We start from the raw sequence: 23612 nt of genomic DNA, 5'->3' as shown, positions 1-23612 counted from the left end.
TCAGGTCTAAACCACGTCCCCCCAAAATTGCAGACTAACTGAAAATGGCTTAGAAAGTATTCCTATCTCTAGCACCCAGTTCCCAATGGGATCCAAACTCCAAATAAATCCATTTTATTCTGTTTAAAGCTTATACAGGATAAACTCATAAATTGTTTGCTCTCTATAACATTGATAGAGAGATATGCACAGCTGTTTTCTCCCCCAGGAATTAATTACTTACTCTGGGTTAATTTATAAGCAAGAAGTGATTTTATTAAATATAAAAAGTAGGATTTAAGTGGTTCTAAATAATAACAGACAGAACAAAGTAAATTACAAAGCAAAATAAAACAAAAACATGCAAGTCTAAGCCTAATAAGTAAGAAACTGAATACAGATGAAACGTCACCCTCAGAGATGTTCCAATAAGCGTCTTTCACGACTAGCAGCAAAGAGTCCTGTGGCACCTTATAGACTAACAGACGTTTTGGACCATGAGCTTTCGTGGGTGAATACCCACTTCGTCAGATGCATATAGTGGAAATTTCCAGGGGCAGGTATATTTATGCAGAGATAATGAGGTAGGTCAATCAGGGAGGATGAAGCCCTGTTCTAGCAGTTGAGGTGTGAAAACCAAGGGAGGAGAAACTGGTTTTGTAATTGGCAAGCCATTCACAGTCTTTGTTCAATCCTGAGCTGATGGTGTCAAATTTGCAGATGAACTGAAGCTCAGCAGTTTCTCTTTGAAATCTGGTCCTGAAGTTTTTTTGCTGCAGGATGGCCACCTTAAGGTCTGCTATAGTGTGGCCAGGGAGGTTGAAGTGTTCTTCTACAGGTTTTTGTATATTGCCATTCCTAATATCTGATTTGTGTCCGTTTATCCTTTTCCATAGCGACTGTCCAGTTTGGCCGATGTACATAGCAGAGGGGCATTGCTGGCATATGATGGCATATATTACATTGGTGGACGTGCAGGTGAATGAACTGGTGATGGTGTGGCTGATCTGGTTAGGTCCTGTGATGGTGTCGCTGGTGTAGATATGTGGGCAGAGTTGGCATCGAGGTTTGTTGCATGGATTGGTTCCTGAGCTAGAGTTACTATGGTGCGGTGTGCAGTTACTGGTGAGAATGTGTTTCAGGTTGGCAGGTTGCCTGTGGGCGAGGACTGGCCTGCCACCCAAGGCCTGTGAAAGTGTGGGATCATTGTTCAGGATGGGTTGTAGGTCCCTGATGATGCGTTGGAGAGGTATTAGCTGGGGACTGTATGTGATGGCCAGTGGAGTCCTGTTGGTTTCTTTCTTGGGTTTGTCTTGCAGTAGGAGGCTTCTGGGTACACGTCTGGCTCTGTTGATCTGTTTCCTTATTTCCTCATGCGGGTATTGTAGTTGTGAGAATACTTGGTGGAGATTTTGTAGGTGTTGGTCTCTGTCTGAGGGGTTAGAGCAGATGCGGTTGTACCTCAGTGCTTGGCTGTAGACAATGGATCGTGTGATGTGCCCGGGATGGAAGCTGGAGGCATGAAGGTAGGCATAGCGGTCGGTAGGTTTTCGGTATAGGGCGGTGGTAATGTGACCATCACTTATTTGCACTGTGGTGTCTAGGAAGTGGACCTCCTGTGTAGATTGGTCCAGGCTGAAGTTGATGGTGGGGTGGAAGCTGTTGAAATCGTGGTGGAATTTTTCCAGAGACTCCTTCCCATAGGTCCAGATGATGAAGATGTCATCAATGTAGCGTAGGTAGAGAAGGGGCATGAGTGGACGAGAGCTGAGGAAGCGTTGTTCCAGGTCGGCCATAAAAATATTGGCATACTGTGGGGCCATGCGGGTGCCCATAGCTGTGCCACTGATCTGGAGATATATATTGGAGATATATCCTTTCTAGTCTGGGCACAATCCTTTCCCCTGGTACACTCCTTGTTCCAGCTCAGGTGGTAGCTAGGGGATTTCTGCAGCCCCCTTTGTTCTGTTCCACCCCCTTATATATCTGTAAGCAGAGTCAGGATGAGCGCTACCCTGACATCTGGTGGTGAATTGTAGAGAGTGTGGAAAGAATTTTAAGAATTTGCATTGGCATGCATCCCCCCCCCACTTAGCATAACCCCACAGCAGCTTGGGATGGGACTGCTTTGTGACAGAAATGACTCAACTTCAGCTGGGTGGTACTTGCTAAACATGGGACATGGGTTCCAAAACCCCATGAATGGAGAGAGGTTGGGGACTGGTGTGTGTACCTGATGGTATGGGCCCCTTTTGAGGGCCTGGAACACCAATTGCACATCCTCCTCTCTCCAATGTTAAAGAGTAGAGCTAATTTTTAATTCTATTAGGAGTCTATCTAGAGACTGCTGAGCTGAATTCATGTTGGGCCAATGGTGCACCAGCACCAGGACTCCCCTACTAAGAGCTGAAATCAGTGAAAGAGCTGAATTGAGATCACAGAGTGCTGTGCTAACTAGTGGGGGAGCCTGAAGACCTATTGTTAAGCGGCTGGCAGAGCAGAGCAGTTTGCAGCGTGTTGGAGCAGCCCATGGAACAGTGAGCGGAGTGAAGCGGTTTGCAGGGACGGCTGGAGGAGCGGCACAGCTGATGAGGTGGAGCTGGTTGTGGTGAAGGCTGCAGCAGAACTCCATGGAGAGGCGGAGCAGTTGGCCCTGGCCCACGTAAGGTGTCCCTTAGCACCCTGTGTGGACTTCTCCCCCCTTTCCACCCAGGCTGGGGGCAGTTAAAACTCTGCAGATAAACGCTTGAATTCTGGGGTGGCACTGACCAGAGACTTTTGGGTTGTTGGACTTTGGGGTGATTGGACTTAAGACCCTAAGGGGAAAAGGACATTGCCAAACGTACCTGGGGGTGGGGTTTTTTTGTTTGTTTATGGTTTGTGTTATAATCCTGTTTGTGGTGTTTCTCCAGTGGGATGCCGCATTGTTTCCTTCCTTTATTAAAAAGATTTTGCTACACTCAGACTCTGTGCTTGCGAGAGGGGAAGTATTGCCTCCTAGAGGCGCCCAGGGGGGTGTGGTATGTAAATGTCCCAGGTCACTGGGTGGGAGCTCGAGCCGGTTATGCATGGTGTTATTGAAACAGAACCCCTGGATACTGAACCCGGCCCTTGTTGCTGCCAATTCAGAGGGGCAGAAGGGTTACATATCTTTGGCACAAGATGGGAATCCTTTGTCTCTGTCTGGGTTCCCACCCCTCCTTCTGAATGGAAAAGCACCAGGTTAAAGATGGATTCCAGTTCAGGTGACATGATCACATGTCACTGTAAGACTTCATTACCCACTTGCCAGCACACACGTATACATGAAGACTTACAAGTAAACAGAGCCATTTATAAGCAATTGTCCTGGTTAATGGGAGCCATCAAGATTCCAAACAACCATTAATGGCCACACTTTGCATAACTACAATAGGACCTCAGAGTTATATTTTATATTCTTATTTTCAGAAACAAAAATGATACATTCATACACATAGGATGAGCACACTCAGTAGATCATAACCTTTGCAAAGATATGTTACATGGCCAGGGGCGGCTCTAGGTATTTTGCTGCCCCAAGCACGGCAGGCAGGCTGCCTTCGGCGGCTTGCCTTCGGCGGCTTGCCTGCGGGAAGTCCCCAGTCCTGTGGATTTGGCGGCAGCCTGCAGGATGTCTGCCAAAGCCGTGGGACCAGCGGACCCTCCACAGGCATGCCGCCGAAAGCAACTTGCCTGCCGCCCTTGTGGTGACCGGCAGAGCGCCCCCCCATGGCTTGCCGCTCCAGGCACGCGCTTGGCATGCTGGTGCCTGGAGCTGCCCCTGTACATAGCATATCTAGCATAAAACATATTCCAGGTATGTCTTATTTACATTCATAATCATATTTCTATAAAGCATTATGGGGTGCAACATCACAGGATGGATAGGTGTATATGGGATGGATGGATGGACAGATGGATATGGGAATGGACGGGTGGGGGTACATGGGATGGGTGGATGGACAGATGGATATGGGAAAGAATGGGTGGGTGTATATGAGGATGGGGGTGTCATAAACAGATAGCTAAGGGTTAATGTCTCTTTCACCTGAAGCACCTGACCAGAGGACCAATCAGGAAACCGGATTTTTTCAACTTTGGGTGGAGGGAATTGAGTATCAAGGTCTTTTGTTTTCTGCCTGCCTGCTTTCTCTGAGCTTTGGAGAAGTAGTTCTACTTTCTAGTCTTCTGTTTCCAAGTGTAAGGACAAAGAGATCAGATAGTAAGTTATATGGTTTCTTTTCTTTGGTATTTGCATGAATATAAGTGCTGGAGTGCTTTGATTTGTATTCTTTTTGAATAAGGCTGTTTATTCAATATTCTTTTAAGCAATTGACCCTGTGTTGTATCATCTTAATACAGAGAGAACATTTGTACTTATTTTTCTTTCTTTTTATATAAAGCTTTCTTTTAAGACCTGTTGGAGTTTTTCTTTACTTCAGGGAAATTGAGTCTGTACTCACCAGGGAATTGGTGGGAGGAAGAAATCAAGGGGAGATTTGTGTGTTGGATTGCTAGCCTGACTTTGCATTCCCTCTGGGGGAATAGGAAAGTACTTTTTGTTTCCAGGATTGGGAACAGAGAGGGAGATTCACTCTGTTTGGATTCACAGAACTTGTGTCTGTGTATCTCTCCAGGAGCACCTGGAGGGGGGAAGGGAAAAAGGATTATTTCCCTTTGTTGTGAGACTCAAGGGATTTGGGTCTTGGGGTCCCCAGGGAAGGTTTTTCAGGGGGACCAGAGTGCCCCAAAACACTCTAATTTTTTGGGTGGTGGCAGCAGGTACCAGGTCCAGGCTGGTGGCTAAGCTTGGAGGTTTTCATGCTAACCCCCATATTTTGGACGCTAAGGTCCAAATCTGGGACTAAGGTTATTACATGAGTGGCAGCTGGTGGGAGATAGACAGAACCCAGAAGCCAGTAGAAATATTATATTTTTCTTTTCTCTGCTAAGGGCTTTTTAGCAGAGAGAAGCAGTTGGTTTTAAAAGGGAACCAGAGAGAATTTTTTTTTCTGCTCTCTCTCGCAGTTTGTGGCTTGCATGTTAAGGGTCTTTTGTCATGCAATAGCCCTCCCATTAGGAGGCAAGTACCGGCACTTATATGCATGCAAATAAAGTGGTTTTTCTGGTTTCCCTTCATTGAACATTAGCTAGAGAGAGAAAAGGAAAATTAACTAAAGGCACTGTTGCTAGGCAGACTTCAGGAGGCAACAGAGAACCTGCAGTTCAGAAGATAAACACCGGAGGGCACCCCAACACAAGAAAACAGGAACCATGACTTCTAAGGCAAAAATTGACGCCGAAGAACAAATCAAAGAAGCTGAACACAGGCGACAACTGGAAATAAAACAAAAAGAGATGGAGATGAAAGAAAGAGAAGAACAGATCAAAGAGGCAGCACACAAAAGAAAACTAGAAGAAGAAGAGGCGGCCCACCACCGAGAAATGGAAAAACAACAAAAAGAGAATGAAGAGAAGGAAAAACAGAGAAAACATGAACTGGAGTTGGCAAAAGCTGGGCTGCCTGTGCCAGCCAACCCTAACAACCCGGCACCAAATATTGCTCCACAGCACAGAAAATTTCCCACCTACAAGGCAGGTGATGACACCGAGGCCTTCTTGGAAAATTTTGAAAGAGCCTGTCTTGGGTACAGCATTCCCGAAGACCAGTACATGGTAGAATTGAGGTCACAGCTCAGTGGACCTTTAGCAGAGGTGGCAGCTGAAATGCCTAAGCACCAAATGAATGACTATAAACTTTTCCTAACCAAGGCCAGATACAGGATGGGGATAACCCCAGATCATGCCCGTCGGCGCTTCAGAACCCAAAAGTGGAAACCAGAGGTGTCATTTCCCAAACACGCCTACTACATTGCAAAAAACTATGAGGCCTGGCTAACAGGAAACAACATTCAAACCTTGGAAAAACTGAACCTCCTCATACAAATGGAGCAGTTCTTGGATGGTGTTCCTGAAGACATCACACGGTACATACAAGATGGAAACCCCAAGAATATCGCTGAGGCGGGGGAGATTGGAGCCAAATGGATGGAACTGGCAAAAAGCAAAAAAGCTACTGTCAAGGGGAACGATTACCCCAGGGGGCACACAGACCATAAACCCTACAACCGAGGACAGCCAAAGACCCCACATACCACCCAAGTAAAGCCACAGATACCCTACCCTTCAACCTCACCAGTCTCCAGTAACTCACCTCGGCCCAGTGACCCATCAAATAAAAGATGCTTTAAGTGTAATGAACTGGGACATATCAAGGCCAAGTGTCCCAAGAACACCATGCGAGTGCAATTCATTACACCACCATCACACCAAAGATCCCCAGGCCCGGATGCCTCTCAAATACCCTTGGAGCGAAGGAAAAATTTAAAAGTGGGCAAAAAAAAGGTTACTGCGTAAAAAAACACGGGGGCACAAGTGTCAGCTATCCACCAATCCTTCGTTCACCCCAAAATCGCCGCCAGTGAGCTTACCCACTGTCTGCAATTTGGGGGGCGTGTCATAAACAGATAGCTAAGGGTTAATGTCTCTTTCACCTGAAGCACCTGACCAGAGGACCAATCAGGAAACCGGATTTTTTCAACTTTGGGTGGAGGGAATTGAGTATCAAGGTCTTTTGTTTTCTGCCTGCCTGCTTTCTCTGAGCTTTGGAGAAGTAGTTCTACTTTCTAGTCTTCTGTTTCCAAGTGTAAGGACAAAGAGATCAGATAGTAAGTTATATGGTTTCTTTTCTTTGGTATTTGCATGAATATAAGTGCTGGAGTGCTTTGATTTGTATTCTTTTTGAATAAGGCTGTTTATTCAATATTCTTTTAAGCAATTGACCCTGTGTTGTATCATCTTAATACAGAGAGAACATTTGTACTTATTTTTCTTTCTTTTTATATAAAGCTTTCTTTTAAGACCTGTTGGAGTTTTTCTTTACTTCAGGGAAATTGAGTCTGTACTCACCAGGGAATTGGTGGGAGGAAGAAATCAAGGGGAGATTTGTGTGTTGGATTGCTAGCCTGACTTTGCATTCCCTCTGGGGGAATAGGAAAGTACTTTTTGTTTCCAGGATTGGGAACAGAGAGGGAGATTCACTCTGTTTGGATTCACAGAACTTGTGTCTGTGTATCTCTCCAGGAGCACCTGGAGGGGGGAAGGGAAAAAGGATTATTTCCCTTTGTTGTGAGACTCAAGGGATTTGGGTCTTGGGGTCCCCAGGGAAGGTTTTTCAGGGGGACCAGAGTGCCCCAAAACACTCTAATTTTTTGGGTGGTGGCAGCAGGTACCAGGTCCAGGCTGGTGGCTAAGCTTGGAGGTTTTCATGCTAACCCCCATATTTTGGACGCTAAGGTCCAAATCTGGGACTAAGGTTATTACAGGGGGATGGACAGATGGATATGGGAATGGACGGGTGGAGGTACATGGGATGGGTGGATGGACAGATGGACATGGGAATGGATGGCTGGGTGTATTTGGGGCTGGGTTGACAGATGGGTTTATATGCTAATAGATGAGTGAATAGATGGATTGATGGGAGTGTGCGTTGATGTGTGGCTCTGGGGACGGGTGAGTGTATATGAGGATGGGTGGGTAGACGGAGCTATGCCTAGGTTTGGTGTTTAGCTCTAAGGGAATTAAGAAGATAAGAACGGCCATACTGGGTCAGACCAAAGGTCCATCTAGCCCAGTATCCTGTCTTCTGACAGTGGTCAGTGCCAGGTGCTTCAGAGGGAATGAACAGAACAGGAAACCATCAAGTGATCCATCCCAGTGTCGCCTATTCCCAGCTTCTAGCAAACAGAGGTTACGGACACCACCCCTGCCCATTCTAGCTAATAGCCATTGATGGACCCATCCTCCATGAATTTATCTAGTTCTTTTTTGAACCCTGTTATTGTCTTGGCCTTCACATCCCCTGGCAGAGTTCCCCAGGTTGACTGTGCATTGTTACACTTGATGCTGGTTCTTGACTTGCTCATCTGTGATCCATGCCCCCTGGTGGTTCCCTCCGCGTCCGGACCCCGCCCCGCCCCCCACATCACAGCCGCCCTCCAGCGCCCCCGCCAGGCGCAGCCTCCCCCAGTCCTGCAGCTCCCCCGGGCCTGGACGGACTCAGTCCCTCGGCTGAGCAGCAGAGGGCAGCGCAGGACTAATTTTATGGGGGCAATTTGTCAGCCATTCTCCCTCCCCCGCCATCCCCACCCTCTCCCTGCCGCGGCCAGGCTCGCTGCGCGGGGATGCCTGTGCCACACTAGCCCGGACCCCGGCTCGGAAGGTAGGGGACATCGCGCAGCGTGGGTGGGAGGGTCCTCGGGGTAGGGGCAGCTGAAATCGGAGGAAAGGAGATGTCCCGTCTGCTTTGCAGCAGGACGCCCCCCCCCCACTCCTCGGGGCCGGGATGGTTCATGGACGCAGCCCCCAAATCCACGCCCGCCCTCGACCCGCGGGAATTCCCTGGGGGTAGGGGTCACTGCAGCATTTCCTGGTCCACATGGCGGAAAGGACCCCCACCCCGGGAACGGGAGGGGTGTGGGGTCTAATCGGTTAGGCTGGGAGCCAGGACTCCTGGGTTCTAGTCCCCACATCCGATCCTCCTCCTCCTTTCCCCCCAAAGCCATAGCGCCCCCTTGGGCCAATGAACCCACTGATAGCTGCAGCTGCCCATGGAAGGGCAGCAGGACACCCCCTCTCCTCACCCCTTTGTGCATCTCTGGGGCAGGGAGAACTCCCCCCAACCCCCTTTCTGCAGGCACACGCACATCGTCCCCTAATAATATGCCCTTCTCTGCCCCACAAAGGAGTCTAGTGGGTAGAGCAGGAGGCGCACAGCCTCATGGCTCATAGTGAGCGATCCCAGCCTCCTTCTCCCCCTCCCTGCCTCCCAGCTGTTGCCCTATGGCTACAGGCCAGCAGGCTCCCCTCCCCCTGTGCCCACAACCTTGGCCTGGGATTCAGTTTGTTCATCTCATTCCCAGCCCCCTTCTGAAAAGCCCCAGGCGGGGGTTCTTTGCCAGGGAGAGTGCTGGGCCTGGAGCCAGGCTGGAAAACCCTGTTGAGAGGCAGGGCGTGGTGGTGGTGTTTAACCCACTTTTCCCTGACTTCCCCCACTTTCCAGCCAGGGGCGGCTCTAGCTTTTTTGCCACCCCAAGCACAGGAGTCAGGCTGCCTTCGGCGGCTTCTCTGCTGGAGGTCCGCCAGTCCCGTGGCTTCGGCATACCTGCCACCAAATTGCCGCTGAATCCACAGGACTGGTGGACCTCCCGCAGGCACGCCGCCAAAGGCTGCCTGACTGCCGCCCTTGCAGGGACAGGCAGGGCACCCCCCATGGCTTGCCGCCCCAGGCACATGCTTGGAGCACTGGAGCCTGGAGCCACTGCTGTCTCCAGCATGGAGACCCAGCTATCTGTCCTCCTTCTTGGACCCAGGACAGTGTTGGTCCCTGTGGTCCATTCCCCAGGGATCTGTGCGGATTTAGTTTTCAATTAACAAAGAGCGAAGGATCCAAGGCCTTTCCCCAGGTAGAATGTCCCAGTAGATCCCAGTGTGCCACAGCAGATCTTGTTATATCACAACCCATATTGGTAGAGCTCCATAGATCACAGCAGATCCCAACACATATGAGCAGGTCTCCATAGATCCAGCAGATCAAAATGGGTCACATCAGAAGATCAGATCATAATAGTTCCCATAAGGGCGTAAGATATCACTAGATCATCCAGTCTGCCCTACTGTGTATCAAAGGCCATTAAACTTCTCCCAGGTACCTCTCTGTCAAGCTCAATTACTTAGTTAGACAGAAGCATTTCAGTCCTCACAAGACCAAACTGTTGAGCCCCAGGCAGAGAATAGGACAGAGCCAGGTGTCATCGGTGTCTAAGGCCCCTGTGGTGGCAGAGAATTGGTGAGGTGAGATATAGCCGGATGATCCCAGCAGACACCCCAAAGACACCCCTGCCAGTCTGACCTCTGGGGAAATTCCTTCCCAACCCCAAATCTGGCCATCAGTTACACCCTGAGCATGGGAGCAAGACCTGCCAGCCAAGCAGCTAAGACAAAGGAATCTCTGGACCATCTCAGATCAACTGTCCACCCTGTATAGTGTCCCCTCTCCATCTGTGTCTGATCTCTGATGCTCCAGAGGAAGGTGATCCCCTCTGCCTCTGCCCTGAATCCCTCTGTATGGTTGTGAATTTGGGGGGGAAAATTCCTTCCTGACCCCAGCAGGTAACTGGCTGACGCCCTGAAGATAAGATTGCAGCACCTCTCATTGGATCTCACTAGATCATAGAAGACCACAATGAGATTACAGCAGATAAAAACAGATCCCGCAGATCTCAGTAAACCCCAGAGCAGAACACAACCCGTCTCAGCTGAGCTGTGGGAACATTTCAGCAGATCACAGTATATGACAGTAATTCTCAATAGATACCAGCAAATCACAATACATAACAACACATCTCAACAAGTGTCAGTGAACTCACAGCTTATTAAGTAGATCACAATCTCATTGGCTCTCAGCAGTTCACAAAGTCCACACCGCATCGTAGTGCTTGACAGCAGATCTGAATGGATCACAGGAAGTCTCAGTGGCTCTCAGCCAATCAAAATTTTTTCCCACAGGTCCTAACAGAACAAAAGAGTAGATGACAATCAATCCCTATATAGCTGACCAGATCACAGTACAGCCTGAGAGACCAGGCTGGATCCTGGAGTAAATCACACACTGGCTGAACGTTGACTGACATAGATCACAATTAATCGTGACAAATCATATTAGATGCACTAGTTTCCGGATCACAATTGTAGTGGATCACAAGCAATCACACTAGATCATAGGGAATCAAAAGCGACCACCTGCAGTTAGGAGTCAGGATTCCTGGGTTCTTTCCCCAGCTCTGGGGGGAGAGTGGAGTCTAGTGGGTTAAAGTGGAGAGGAGGCTAGGAGCAGGACTCCTGAGTTCTGGATCATGGAGACAGACCCCCTCACTCTGCTCTGTGCCTCAGTTTCTCTCCTGGCCAAATGGGGAAACATAGCTTTCGGTCTGTATAGCTGCATCTCCTGGAGAAGGGGGATCTTGGCATCCCCAAGATTAGGGTGACCAGATAGCAAATGTGAAAAATCGGGATGGGAGTAATAGGGCCCTGTGGAGGGCAAAGGGGGGTGGTAATAGACAAAAAACCCCTAATATTGGGATGGTTCTGATAATATCAGGACGTCTGTTCACCCTACCCAAGATGGGCTGGGGCTCGGGGGGTGCAGAGCTATTTAGGAAAATTCTCTCACAGCTCTTTTCTGTTCTCTCTCTTCCTCTTTCAGGCTCGTTGTGAAATCACTTTTCTCCGGGCCCTGGGGTTCATGCCAGGCAGAGATCACAGGCCTGGAGCTGGGCTGGCTGGGGAAGTGTAGGGGGAAGGTGCTCCTAAGGGCTGCCACCAAGCATCCCCCCTTCAGCATATCAGATTAACCCTTCCCTCTCTGTGCTATTTTCCCTGCAGGGCAGACCCCACCCTTTTCCAGCAATGCAGCGCCCCAACCCACTGACTGTCAGGCTCCCCAGGGCAAGGAGATGCCACCTGTAGTCAGTCTGAGCTGAACCCTAAATTGGAGTGCCCTGGGGAGACAATCTAGGAACGGGGTCAGCCATGGAGGAGCTTAATAGCCTCAAGGCCTGTCCAAAAGGCATCTCCCAGGCTCTGGCTCAGGGAGGGCAGGGCTGCCCTGCTCCCTGTGTGACAAAGGAGGGTGCCCTGGGGGATCCCGACTGGAGAGGGAAGCTGGTCCAGGGCCCAGGGTTCCCCATCAATGTGGGGGGAGAGGGGCTGGCCCTGGATGGGGCAAAGGCATCTCCTGAGGATGGCTCTCCAAAGGGAGTCCAGGCCCCATCTCCTCCTGGGACCGAGGGGAATGAAGGTCCCCCAGAAGCCCCCAAGCTCCAGCATCTTGCCATGAGTGGGCTTAGTGGTGGCCACGGCCGCTCTGTCTCCAGCTCCTCCACCTGCTCCTCCTTCGAGTCCTCACAGGAGTCCGATGAGGTCTTCAGTGAGGAAGAGGAGAAAGGGAAGCCTGGGCGGAGGAAGATGCTGAGGAAGGTGAGACACAGGGCCCAGGGGGTGGAGCTAAGTGCTGCCTTTGGTGTGTGATGGTCTGACCAGGGAACTGGGCTGGTATAGTACGGGGCTACAGATTGGGATTGAGGGGCACTGGCAGAGCTGGTGGGGGAGCCCAGGGCTGGGATAGCAGGGGGCTGCAGGTCAGGATTGAGGGGTACCAGCTTTTGGAGCACCCTTAGGTGACTCTCAGACTCCCTTCCCCCCAGCACCTCAGGCCTGGCTGGAGCTGGAGAGGCGGGTGGGAAGAGCAGCCCCTTTCCGTTCCCCCCGCATCTCTGCTGCCTCCCACGCCTTCCTGCCCACGGCCATTAGGTTGGCCCTGCTGCAGGCGTGGGCGGGAGGAGGTCCCTGGGTGCATCAGCTTCACCCTGCCCGTGCAGTGACACTCCCCTACACACACGTACACACACAGCCATTCCCCTGGGGATAGGCTTGTGCAGGTTACTGCAGAGATGTTGTGCTGTGTTGTGCATGCTGCACAGAGGAGTTATTGCACAGAGGCTGTGTTGGGTAGGGGTTGTGTGGTGTTGTGATTGCACTGCACAGAGGGGTTGTATTGTGTTGGGGTTGTGTTGTGCATGCTGTACAGAGGGGTTGTGTTGTGTTGCAGGAGAGGGGCATGGGGCAGGCCTTCATTGTGTTATGTGGAGGTTGCCTGTCTCTCCCTGCTCAGTCTCTCAATATCTGCAGGAGGATTCCCCTCTGGGCTCTGACATCACTTCCCCTCCCTGTATGTGGTTTCCTCAGCCCTGGCTGAGAAAATGGCCCCCCCTCCCATGAGTCAAAAGAGCAGGAAACTGTTGGGGGGAGGGCTGGCTGGCTCAGCAGCTGGAAATAGGGCATCCCCCTGGTAGCTGGATCAGTGCCTGGGTCGTGCCTCCTGGTGCCATGGAGGCGGAGGCCAAGCAGTGATTAATGGGGGGGGGGGAGGGAAGTGCTGGCTGCCTTAAAGGCCTCCGGGGTTCCCTGTAGCCAGCACCCCGGGGCCGAGGGCTTTGTTCCCTGCCCCTCCCCCTGGACTCATGCCAGTCCATGTCTTTGTGCATCGCTGGTGCCAGCTGCCTGCTGGGGGGAGGGGCAGGGAACCTCCCTCTCCAACCCTCTACTCCCTTCTCAGGCTGAGCAGGCACCTGGAAAGTCAATACTCCCCTTGCATCTGCTACCACAACCCCACATTGCCCTGGCCTGGGGGCGTGGGGAATGAGGAAGAGCAGGGGTCTCTAGGCAGGGGTAGGGAGGGATATGAGGGCGCATCCTGGCTCCAACATTTCTCTTGGCATGTCAGGGAAGGAAGTGGGGGGTGGGTGTAGAGGGGGATCCACATCCCCTCCCTACACCCCTCCCCCACCAGCACCCGGCTCAGCCCCACCCACTCTGGACACTCAGATTTGGACAGATGAATTCCCCAGTGACCTGCTGGGGGAGGACAGGATTGGAAAGTCCCCCGTCTCTCTCCCCCCGCCCCCCCTGCTGGGATTCCCTGTGCTCCCCAAGTCTCATGCCTCCCACCTCCCCTGCTCCCAGGAACCTTCCCTGCTCCCCACCTGTCCTGTGCTGCCCAGGACACCTGCCTCCTCTGCTTCCAGAATCTATCCCCGCCCCCCCGACACCTTCCCAGCTTCCCCCACCCCCTGAAGGGTTAATATGACTCCTGACAGAACCAGGGGCTGACTGGAACCTACTGTTGTGGAAAAAGTGAGCTCTTTTGGGTGGGTGCCAGGCCTTGAGTTTCCTCTGCAGCCTGCAAACTGGTTGGGAGCGGGTGCTACTTGGAGCAGGGCCAGCGCCCTGCCTGGAGGGCACAGGGCACCCACAGGATTGTATAAGTGTGCCTAGTGCAAGGTCTCCCTGCAGGGCACTGCAGCCAAGCTTCAAGGCTGGGATCAGTGCATGGCACTTGCAAAGTGTGTGTGAGAGAGAGCAGCAATGCATTGCGCCTGGTTCCGTGCTTCTGCAAAGTGTGTGTGTGTGTATCAATGCATTGGCCCTGGCTTTGTGTCTCTGCAAAGCATGTATTCTTATGCAGCATTGCTCTATACCTAGCTCAGGGGTTTTCTAAGGGTTCGTTTGCATCCAGCATGCATGTTTGCATCACTGCAGGGGGCCTTGGCTCCAGGGCTCTGTAGTGTGTGTACAGCATGCCAGTGTGAGCAACAGGGCATGATGCCCAGATCAGCCTTCCTGCAGTTTGTGTGTGTGTAGCAGTGCATCACACCAGGCTGTGCAATGCGTGAACACACCAGACCCACTCTGCCTGCAGCGTGTGTAGTTGGGTGCATGTGTGCGAGGCAGCTGGGAGCTCCCTTCCTGTGGGCCTAGGCCCACCAAGGTTGCTGAGCTGAGATTGGAGTAGCTCAAGCATGTTTGTGAACACACACACATCCAGGAAACAGCCCCTCCACCTCCTTGGCAGAGCTGCACCTTGCCCTTTGAAACCCAACCAGCCCTTCACCCTAGCCCCCCTAGCACTACGGGAGACTGCCCAGCCCTCTGTGGGAGATAGGAGCACACCTGCTCCCCGAAGCATGCACCATCCCTCATGCAAGCACTAGCCCCTCCCTGACCCCCAGGCGCATTTTAGTAAGGCGGCTGCAGCCAGCTCCGGTGGCAGGAAGGACGGTTGAGCCCCAGCACCGTCGTGACTCAGCGCCAGGCAGCTCACACAACAATGAGCTGGGGACACCGCAAGCTGGATATGCAGACGCCTCTCGTATGGCGCGCAAGGGCTGTTTATACAGAGCTCCCTTGCCTTCTGCCGAGATGCAGCCACCTCTGAGGTGGGGTGCAGGGACTTAGGGCTGATCTACACTGGCAATTTTACAGCGTGCAACTTTCTTGCACAGGGGTGTGAAAAAACACCCCCCTGAGCACAGCGAGTTTCAGCACTGTAAAGCACTAGTGTAGACAGTGCACCAGTGGTGGGACCTATTCCCCTTGTGGAGGTGGATTTTTAAGAGCACTGGGAGAGCTGTCTCCCAGCGCTGTGCCGCGACCACACAAGCCACATTAAAGCACTGCTGCTGTAGATTAGCTCTTACAGTGATCCTTCCCCTGGTGCTGAGCTGTAGCCATCTCTGGGATGGGGCACAGGGGCTGTTTAAATAGAAATCTTTCACCCAGTGCTGAGATGTAGCTACCTCTGGCGTGTGGCTCAGGGGCTGCTTGTGTGCTAGGAGGCTAGGATGAGAGTCTCGCTTTCAGAGGGGAGGGAAATAGACCGGGGGACAATCGCTTGCCATGCTGACAGTTGCCTTCTTTCCCTTTAGACCAAGTCATGGAAGACATTTTTCACCATGGTGCACTGGTCCCTGCGGCGTCATAGCTCCTGGGTGCAGCTGGCAGGGCATGAAGGTGAGAAGGGGTTTCGGGGGGCATTCCAGGCCAGGTCCCTACTGCAGAATGAGAATTGCTGGGTTCTCAGCCCTTTTTATGGTGGCTTGGATGTCCAGGTGCCTGGGGACAGTGGTGGTCTGAGGAATTCCTTGCCACTGTCTCTCAGTGTGGCAGCATCATTGGCCAGGGGAATTCCCTGCCCAGGTATTGCCCCACTCCCCTTTGTTCCCAACTAGCCCCAGGATGCCAAGGTTCCTGCCTGACCCTCATTACCCCCACCCCTATCCTTAGGTAACTTCAAGCCTAGTGAGAGGGGCCAGATCCTGAAGAAGTTCAGCACCGTGGAGAACACTTGCCTGGAGGCGCTGATGGGTGATGCACTGCGGCCCTACGTGCCTGCCTACCACGGTGTGGTGGTGAAGGACGGCGAGCACTACATCCAGATGGACGATCTGCTGCGTGGCCTTGACGCACCCAGCATCATGGACTGCAAGATGGGGGTGAGGTCAGTGCAGTGGATGGGGGACATATGCCTGTGGAACCCCTTGCCACTGGAGAGTGGAACCGATGCCCCCTAGAGGAAAATGGGCCTCTGTGCCATTCCCCACCTGAGCCAGCTGGAATTCCACTCTGGAGCCACATCGGAAGCGGTTCCCCCTAGAGGCAAAAGGCCCCATGTCCCTTTCCTGCCCCCCTGCCGTGGGACCAAATTGAAGCTGGAACCCCCTAGAAGCAAAAGGCCCCCACGTCCCATTCCCCACCCCTCTGCCTTTGCCCATAGGACGTACCTGGAGGAAGAGCTGACCAAGGCTCTGCTGAAGCCAACCCCCCGCAAGGATATGTACCAGAAGATGGTGAAGGTGGATCCAAGCGCTGCTACAGCTGAGGAGCACAGCCAGAGGGCGGTCACCAAGCCCCGCTACATGCAATGGCGCGAGCACATCAGCTCCACCGCCTCGCTGGGCTTCCGCATTGAGGGCGTGACAGTGAGTGAAAGGGAAATAGGGGCTCTGCTCCAGGCTGCAGCTCCCTGTATAAACAGCCCCACCCCAGAGGAAGCTGCATCTCAGCACTTGGCAAGAGATCCATGCATCAATAGCCCCTGTGCCCCACCTCAGAGGTCGCTGCATCTCAGCACCAGGCGAGGGGGCCCTGCATAACCAGCCCCTGTGCCCCACCCTAGAGGTGGCTGCATCTCCACACCAGGCGAGGGGGCCCTGTATCAACTCCCAAGGCAGTTGCATATTCTCACTGGATGGCTGCTGTACGGGGAAGTCTCCCCGGGGCTGCCTGTCTGCCTGAACCCTGCCGTGTGTCTCACAGATAGAGGGGGGAGCTGTGCAGAAGGATTTCAAACAGACCCGGACCCAGGAGCAGATCATGGACACCTTCCTGATTTTCACCAAGAGACAGGGGAGCATCTTGGTAAGGGAGGGGCACCAGGTCCCATGGGGTCACTGCCTGGGCCCCTGCTACCCACTGCATGGCACTGCGGGAGCGGGGAGGCCAGGGAGGGGCAGTGGGTGATACAAGGCTGGTTGGTGGTATTTGGAGAGCAGTCGGGGAACTTCAGCTGAGTTGTGGGGCTAGCTCACAGAGGGCTGGGGCTAAAGCACAGGGCCATGGGGCAGTGTGGTCATGCTATACTGGACTTGCCCTCAGGTGGGGAGAGGCAGCTTGGTTGTCTGCCCTGCTCCATGCCCCTCTGCCCCACAAAGCAGACACCCCCCTACTCTTGGGTACCCTCTGACTGCTTCCCCGCACCTTTACCTTACAGAGAGCCTATCAGAGCCGCCTGGAGAGCATGCGGAGCGCACTACTCGAATCAGCCTTCTTCCGCACCCACGAGGTGAGTCTAGGGGAACCCAGGCATCCAGGACTTCCCCCTCCCCCAGCACAGTCTGAGGGTCCACAGCAGCAGGTGCAGGGCGAAGGACAGGTTCGGCAAAGAGAGGAAGGAGGGAAAAGCAGCCCCTCCGTAGAGCAGAGGGGTGTGAGGCCAAACCCACCCCCCTAATAAGGTGACAACTCCCCCCCAAGCTATGAGCCTGCACCTCCAAGAGGGGAAGGGGATCCACCACGTCAGCCAGCGCCCTGGCCCTGGGGCTGGATTGAAGCTGATGCTCCCTAGGAGGGGAAATGCCCTGTTTCCCATTCCTCACCTCCCTGGGGCTGTAGCAAAGCTGGTGCCCCCTAGCTATAAATGCCCCTGATCTCTCTCCACAGGTCATTGGGAGCTCCCTGCTCTTCGTCCATGACCGCCAGGGCCGGGCCAATGTGTGGATGATCGACTTCGGCAAGACACTGCTGGCACCACCCCAGCTGGCCCTGCGCCATGATGTGCCATGGACCCGCGGCAGCCACGAGGACGGCTACCTGATCGGCCTGCACCACCTCACCCAAACCCTGCAGGCTGCGCAGCGTAGGCTGGGGCCAGAGGAGATGCCAGTCCCCAGCGCACCCTGAGGACCAGGCAGCCACCTCCTCTGTGGAAGCCCCAGAACTGCTCTCACCCTGAGCCTTACGTTGTGGGGCCCCGTGAGACCTCATCTGAATGTGACTCACCCGCCTCCTCTCTAGGGCCGTTGTGGGGGAGCTGTGTGGGGTTCCCCAGGACCCCGGTGCATCTTCGCTGGCATTGATGGAGCCTTCCCGGTGGGGCAGGGCTCAGTGGGTCTTTCCTCCATAGGACACCCCAGGAAACACCACCTCAGGGTGCAGTGTATCCATTAACCCAGCCTCTGAAATCTGGGACCCGGCTCTCAGGCAGAAGGGCCAAGAGTTCCACAGCCCGGACTCATGCTACTAACTCCTAACAGTCAGCACCAGGAGGGGACGGGCGGTGGGGTCAGGGCCCAGATTGGCCCTGCTTCTACCAATAGCCACAGCCTGGGATCGCCTTTAGTAGCAATTGCCAACAAGCACCAGGCAGTGTTGGCCGTGAATCTGGTTACCCAAATTGGGGGAGGGGGAGGGAGTCTAAAATCCCCTTGGGCACCTGAAATGGGAAGGAGATTCTCCGCTGTGAAATCAAGATGACAGCGCCCCGCTGCCCCAGGCAGCCCTGAGGCTACGCCGCCCTGCGCAGCCTTTACTAGCCTCCTCTGCTGAAGCTTGAATTGGATACAAAAAACATGTTATGCAGTGTGCAGATAAACAGCTCCCATGCCCCATCCCAGAGGTGGCTACCTCTCAGCACCAGGCAAGGGGTCCCTGTACAAACAGCCTGCATGCCCCACCACAGGTGGCTGCTCCTCATGCTGGGAGGGGGAGAGGGGAGGTGGACAAACAAAAAGGGGTGGGGTGGAGGTGGAATTTGACCAAGAAAAACTGGAACAATTAAAGCCTCAGCCAGTTAGCTTGGAGGATCCAGTGCTGCTCCAGTTTCAGGGGATCAGAAATTAGGGCAGGGTTTAAATTTAAGCCCCAGCAGGTTCTGTGATTCTAGAATAGAGGGAGGGACGCTAGTTTTCCCCATGTTGCTTCTTCAGCCACAACAGGAGGCGTCACCCCCCATGGAGGGAAATTAATGAGGTGTCAGTCCAGCCAAGCAGGTACCGATCACCTGACCCCAGGGGCTAGAGTTGGCCCCCCCACAGAAAGTGCCAGGAGCCCTTGGGAACAGGACTGACACTTCCCCACACCTGAGGTGCTGTGATGCAGGATCATAATGACCAGGGAGGAGATGGTGGCACGGGGGGAGGTGGCCCCATCCGTGGAGGTTACAACCCTCAAGCCCAGCTCACTGCATCATCCCCTTAATAAAACCTTAGTGTATTTTAACCCAGCAGCAGCCTTTCAGCCCCTGCTTTCCCCTCCCCGTGTAGAGGCACTTGAGGCCCCTGGCTGAGGTGGAATGGTGGGAGCACATTTAATGAACAGGTGGTAAATCTGAGCCTAATTGTTCTGGGGAAGGGGTGTGTGTGCATGCTTGTGCAAGGAGAAGTGGTAGGGTCCAGGGGTTAGCACCCAAGGGATTTGGGAGTCAGGACTTCTGGGTTCTAATGTTGGCAACAGCTGTGGGCACAGAGTAGGGGGATACACAATCATTTTCCCTATCCTTGTTTGCACAGGGATGCTTGTGCGTGCACACGCGCGCGCACACACACACACCCCACCACCACCACCACAAATTGCACTTCAACAGACTCAACTCCACTTGCTCTCCCTTGTCAGCCACCCAGCTCCCCACCACAGCCACATATCTCAATCTTATCTCAGCCCCATGTGCTCTCCCTCAGCCACCCAGCGCCACTCCTCTTGCAAGTGTCTATCACCCCCAACACCCCAGGACACACAGCTCCATGTCTCTCTCACACCTACAGACATTGAAGGGGTGCACCTGTCTACATGCACTAGCCCATCACATGCAGGGGGTGGGTGCTGGGAGGACCCTAGCACAGTACAGCAGGAGGGTCAGTGTGGGAGGATCGGGGTTGGGCCCCTTTGTGGCACAGTGTGTGAGGATTCCCCTGAAGTGCTGCTGTGTGTGTGCATGTGGGGTTCCCCGCAGGCATGTTGTGGTCAGGGCTGGCTAACATTCCAGAGGGTTCCCCACCCCGTCACCATGGATAACAAGGCACAAACAAACCCAGGCCCAGGCCCGTGCCAGCAACTGCCCCAGGGCAGCTGGGAAGGGGATGGTGGGGCAGTGGGGGAAAGCAGCCAAGGGCTCCCTCCCTGCAGGTGCTGGGGAGCCAGGACTCCTGCATCTCTGCCTGCCAGGGGCAGGGGTCGAGTGGTTAGAGCAGCAGAGCCAGGATTCCTGGCTTCTAGCCCCACCTCTGCTTCCTTAACCAAGTGCTGTCCTCTCCCCCCTCTGCCCTGCGGCTGGTGGGTCTCATGCCTGCCCCTGTTGAAGACAATGCCCCAGAGCCGGCCCCCTGCCACTGTTAGAGCTGCATGGGGGAGGGTGGCAATCACAGGCTGTGTTGCCATGGAGACTGTTGATGCCAAGGTTACAGGTTGGGGAGAGAAAAAAACCAGGGAAACCAGCTCATTCCAGAGCTGTGCAAACAGGCACCTGCGGCCATCAACCTGCCCCTGCACGGCTGGCACAGGCCAGGGAGACACAGCTCTCCCCGGGCATTGTGTGGCCATGCTCCACCTGCCGTGCCCCCCCCCCCCCACCGTATCTACCTAAACCATCGAAGCTCCCACTGCTAAACACTTCTTGCTCCCTTCAGGCTCAAGCCTGCTTTTCCCAGCCCAGGGGCCCTTTTCCTCGGGCTGCCTCCTGGCTTAGAGGACCCTGCCTGGAAAGGGAAGTCGCTTCCACTGAGACAAAGACCACAGAGAAAGGAGCACACGGATTTCTGGGACCAGAAAGGACCCTAGTGGGCATCTTGTCTGAGCTCCTGGCTAACACCAACCAGAGACCCTATCCACCCTTCCCGCACTCCCTGGAGCATCTGGGTCCCTCATCGGCTTTCCAGGATTTATCCTCAGCCCTCCAGCAGTGCTGGTGGGCACTATAGGCACAGCGAGTGACAGGCACTTCCCAAGCTCCTATGCCAGAGCAGGGGTTCACCCCAGGTGCCCACCTCCCAGCCCCATGTATGTTATCGACCACGATGCAGTTACCCCTTCACAGTCTCTTTCCTAAACTGACCATGACCCAGGGCTGACCCTTGATTAATTGAACAAGACACTCAATACATCCAGGTCTGGCTTTAGGACGGGTGGGGCCCAATTCGAAAGAGCTGCCGCCGAAATGTGGCAGAAGACAGCGGCAGCGATTGAGTTGCTGCCGCAGATAGTGGCAGCCATTCGGCGGCAGCTCAAATGGTTGTTGCTGTTTCCGGTGGCACTTCGGCAGAGAGTCCTTCGTCAGCAGCAGTTGTCTTCCGGGGCTTTACCTTGTGGGGCCCTCTTAGGCACAGGCCCGATTCATGGGAATCGGGGGAATTGGCCTACAGCTGGCCCTGTACATCCACACCCATGGAATGGGAATGTGTGTGTTACACTCAAACCCAGAAACCAGGAGAGGGGAATCACACTTAACCAAGGGCAGGTTACAGGCTGTGACACAGCTGCAGTTTCTTACCCCCACTGTAGAAAGCAGGAATGGGACCTGAAGCACCCACACAGGGCAGACCCGGATTTCTAAAGTGGGGGGTTGGTTTCTCCATGCCCATGTGCTGAACTGGGGCTTCGACTTACAAGATTTTTGCTGCTGACAGCAGTCAAGCCAGAAAAGATGCTAGAGGGTGCATGGCCCCTTTACCTACTCCCACCATGTCCAACCCCCCCAGCACCAACCCAGGGCAGCAGCCACCTCCACTGGACCAGCCTGCCACCTACTGAGAGGGGGGGTATCCAGCCAAGGCCTACAGCACAGAACACTGCTGCTCCTCCCCCTGGCGGCTGAAGCTCAGTATTACACAGACAGGGGGAAGAGGGTTCTAGTGTTGGACTGTTCAGCTGGGAAAGGGAAGGTGCAGGGTCCCCCATTATCCCTCAGTCACCTTCATACACTGACAGAACTATGGGGCACCCCCCTTCCATTTGCCCCTGGCTTCCCCAGGAAGCTGACTCTGCCCCAAAGCATGGGCCCTGCCCCTCAATGCAGAGCTCCCCAATGCCAGAGGCAAAGGCAAGATAGGACCCAGGAGGCAGAGCTGGAGCAGGTTAGCCTGGGCAAGGTGCAAATGTGACTGTTAGGGGATAACAGCCTATTACCACTACCAGCTGACAGAGAAGCTCCTTTAACTCAATTGGTACAAGCCTCTTCTAGGAGGCTTGGGGTGCCAGATTTGTTTCCTGCTTGCACCCCCTTAGGGATAAAATAAGCCAGGCACTGGGTGCACCAGTTTCCACTGGCTGGCAGATCTGTAGGGAGTTTTGCAGTGCTCCAGGGAGGGATACAAATGGGAGGAGGGAGGCAAAGAAGGGGTGCCAGGACAGTCTGAGACCCAGAACACCTGCCTTGCAGTGACAGACTAAAGCAGCTCAGGCTATTCAGTATCAGCACAAGGCAAAGGGGGTGACTCTTTCAAAGCAGCTTAGTGGCACCAGCTAGTACCACGTGCCAGCAGCTGCACAGCCAGCTCCATAACACAGCAAAGCGACAACTGGGATGGCATGGATAGGAGCAAGTAGGGCATTACCAAAGTTGGGGGAAGGGGAGAACATTAGCTCAGGTGGGTACTGCCAGCAACAGTACAGGCATCTGGGCCCCTCACCCCTGGACAGGGCCACCCTCCCACACACGAGGCCAGGTGAGGCAGATGGTTTCAGCCAAAGATTTGTTACCCCACAATCCCCCCCCATGCCAGTGGCTGGGGACAGAGGCAAGAGGGGGACTAAGGGCATTATTCCCTGTGATCTGATGCCTGGCCCTTGGGGAGGGACATGGGGCTGGAAAAGCCAGGCTAAGGGACCAAGTGAAAACCACTCACTTCCTTTAATACTCAGTCTCCACATTTGGTTTTGGGAGAAGGGGGCTGCAGGGATCATGCAGGGGAGGACTCAAGGGGCTGATCAGTATAAAAGCAAGTTCCAAGCAACCACGAGGGAGGGGGTTAAATTAGGGTTCCCCCCCCACACCTGTCTCAAGTTGACAACATGCCCCCTTCGCACTACAGCTCCTTGGTTTGAATTGCAGTCCCTGCCGCACTGTGTCCTTGGCATGGCCTGCTTGGAGGGGCTAGCGGCTCCTAGAAGGGGAGGGGATTTGGAACCCCCCCCAGAGGAGGAGGGGATGGCCAGCCGTCGCAGCGTCTGGGGGGCTGGGCTGGGCTCTGTAGCACAGTCTGTACCCCGTCAGTCCTGGCTCTCCTCCAGCCGCCACTTGAGAGACTCCTCCTTGCGGGCATCTGGCTTGATCTGGTTGCGCATTCCCCCCAGCAGGTTCGAGGTGGCCTGCGAGGCCATGATAAGGGGCTTAACCACGGTGGGAGGGATCTGGCGCAGGACTCCGCCCACCGCCCCTGTGATGCCCTTCTGCTCATGGCCCCGGGCAGCCACGTCGCAGATGGTCTGGGCTGTGTCAATCACGCCCTGCAAGGGAGCAAAGGGGAGCGGTTAGTGGGGGGTCAGGGTTAGCCTGTGGAAGTACCTGACACCGGCTCTAACTGGAATCCCAATGGTAAGACTCCCAACCCTAATGCTTCAGGGCCCATCACCCAGCAGGGTTAGGAGGGACTCTCCAGCAGCAGGAG

At 54.0% G+C, this 23612-nt stretch overlaps 2 protein-coding genes across 3 annotated transcripts in view; one reads left to right on the top strand and one right to left on the bottom strand.

Annotated features, from left to right (window-relative positions):
* The first annotated feature begins 8183 nt into the window (after positions 1 to 8183).
* Positions 8184 to 19237, top strand: LOC127053715 (inositol-trisphosphate 3-kinase B-like). Its single transcript, XM_050958883.1, has 8 exons — positions 8184 to 8281; positions 11324 to 12096; positions 15384 to 15468; positions 15742 to 15955; positions 16232 to 16436; positions 16774 to 16875; positions 17228 to 17299; positions 17677 to 19237. Exons 2-8 carry the CDS (start codon positions 11650 to 11652, stop codon positions 17914 to 17916), a joined length of 1365 nt encoding a protein of 454 aa, XP_050814840.1. The 5' UTR covers positions 8184 to 8281; positions 11324 to 11649; the 3' UTR covers positions 17917 to 19237.
* Positions 19238 to 22836: 3599 nt separating this feature from the next.
* Positions 22837 to 23612, bottom strand: part of ATG2A (autophagy related 2A) — a 38162-nt gene continuing 37386 nt past the window's right edge. For both annotated transcript variants that reach the window (XM_050958838.1, XM_050958839.1), the window contains one exon: positions 22837 to 23451. In XM_050958838.1, coding sequence (XP_050814795.1) covers positions 23215 to 23451 — 237 coding nt within the window. In that variant the 3' untranslated portion in view covers positions 22837 to 23214. The remainder of the gene's footprint in view (positions 23452 to 23612) is intronic.

The sequence above is a fragment of the Gopherus flavomarginatus genome, chromosome 6 (genome assembly GCF_025201925.1).
Source record: "Gopherus flavomarginatus isolate rGopFla2 chromosome 6, rGopFla2.mat.asm, whole genome shotgun sequence".
In the NCBI taxonomy this organism is placed as follows: domain Eukaryota; kingdom Metazoa; phylum Chordata; order Testudines; family Testudinidae; genus Gopherus; species Gopherus flavomarginatus.
The sequence above is the reverse complement of the archived record's forward strand: the minus strand, read 5'-3'. Positions and strand labels throughout refer to the sequence as shown.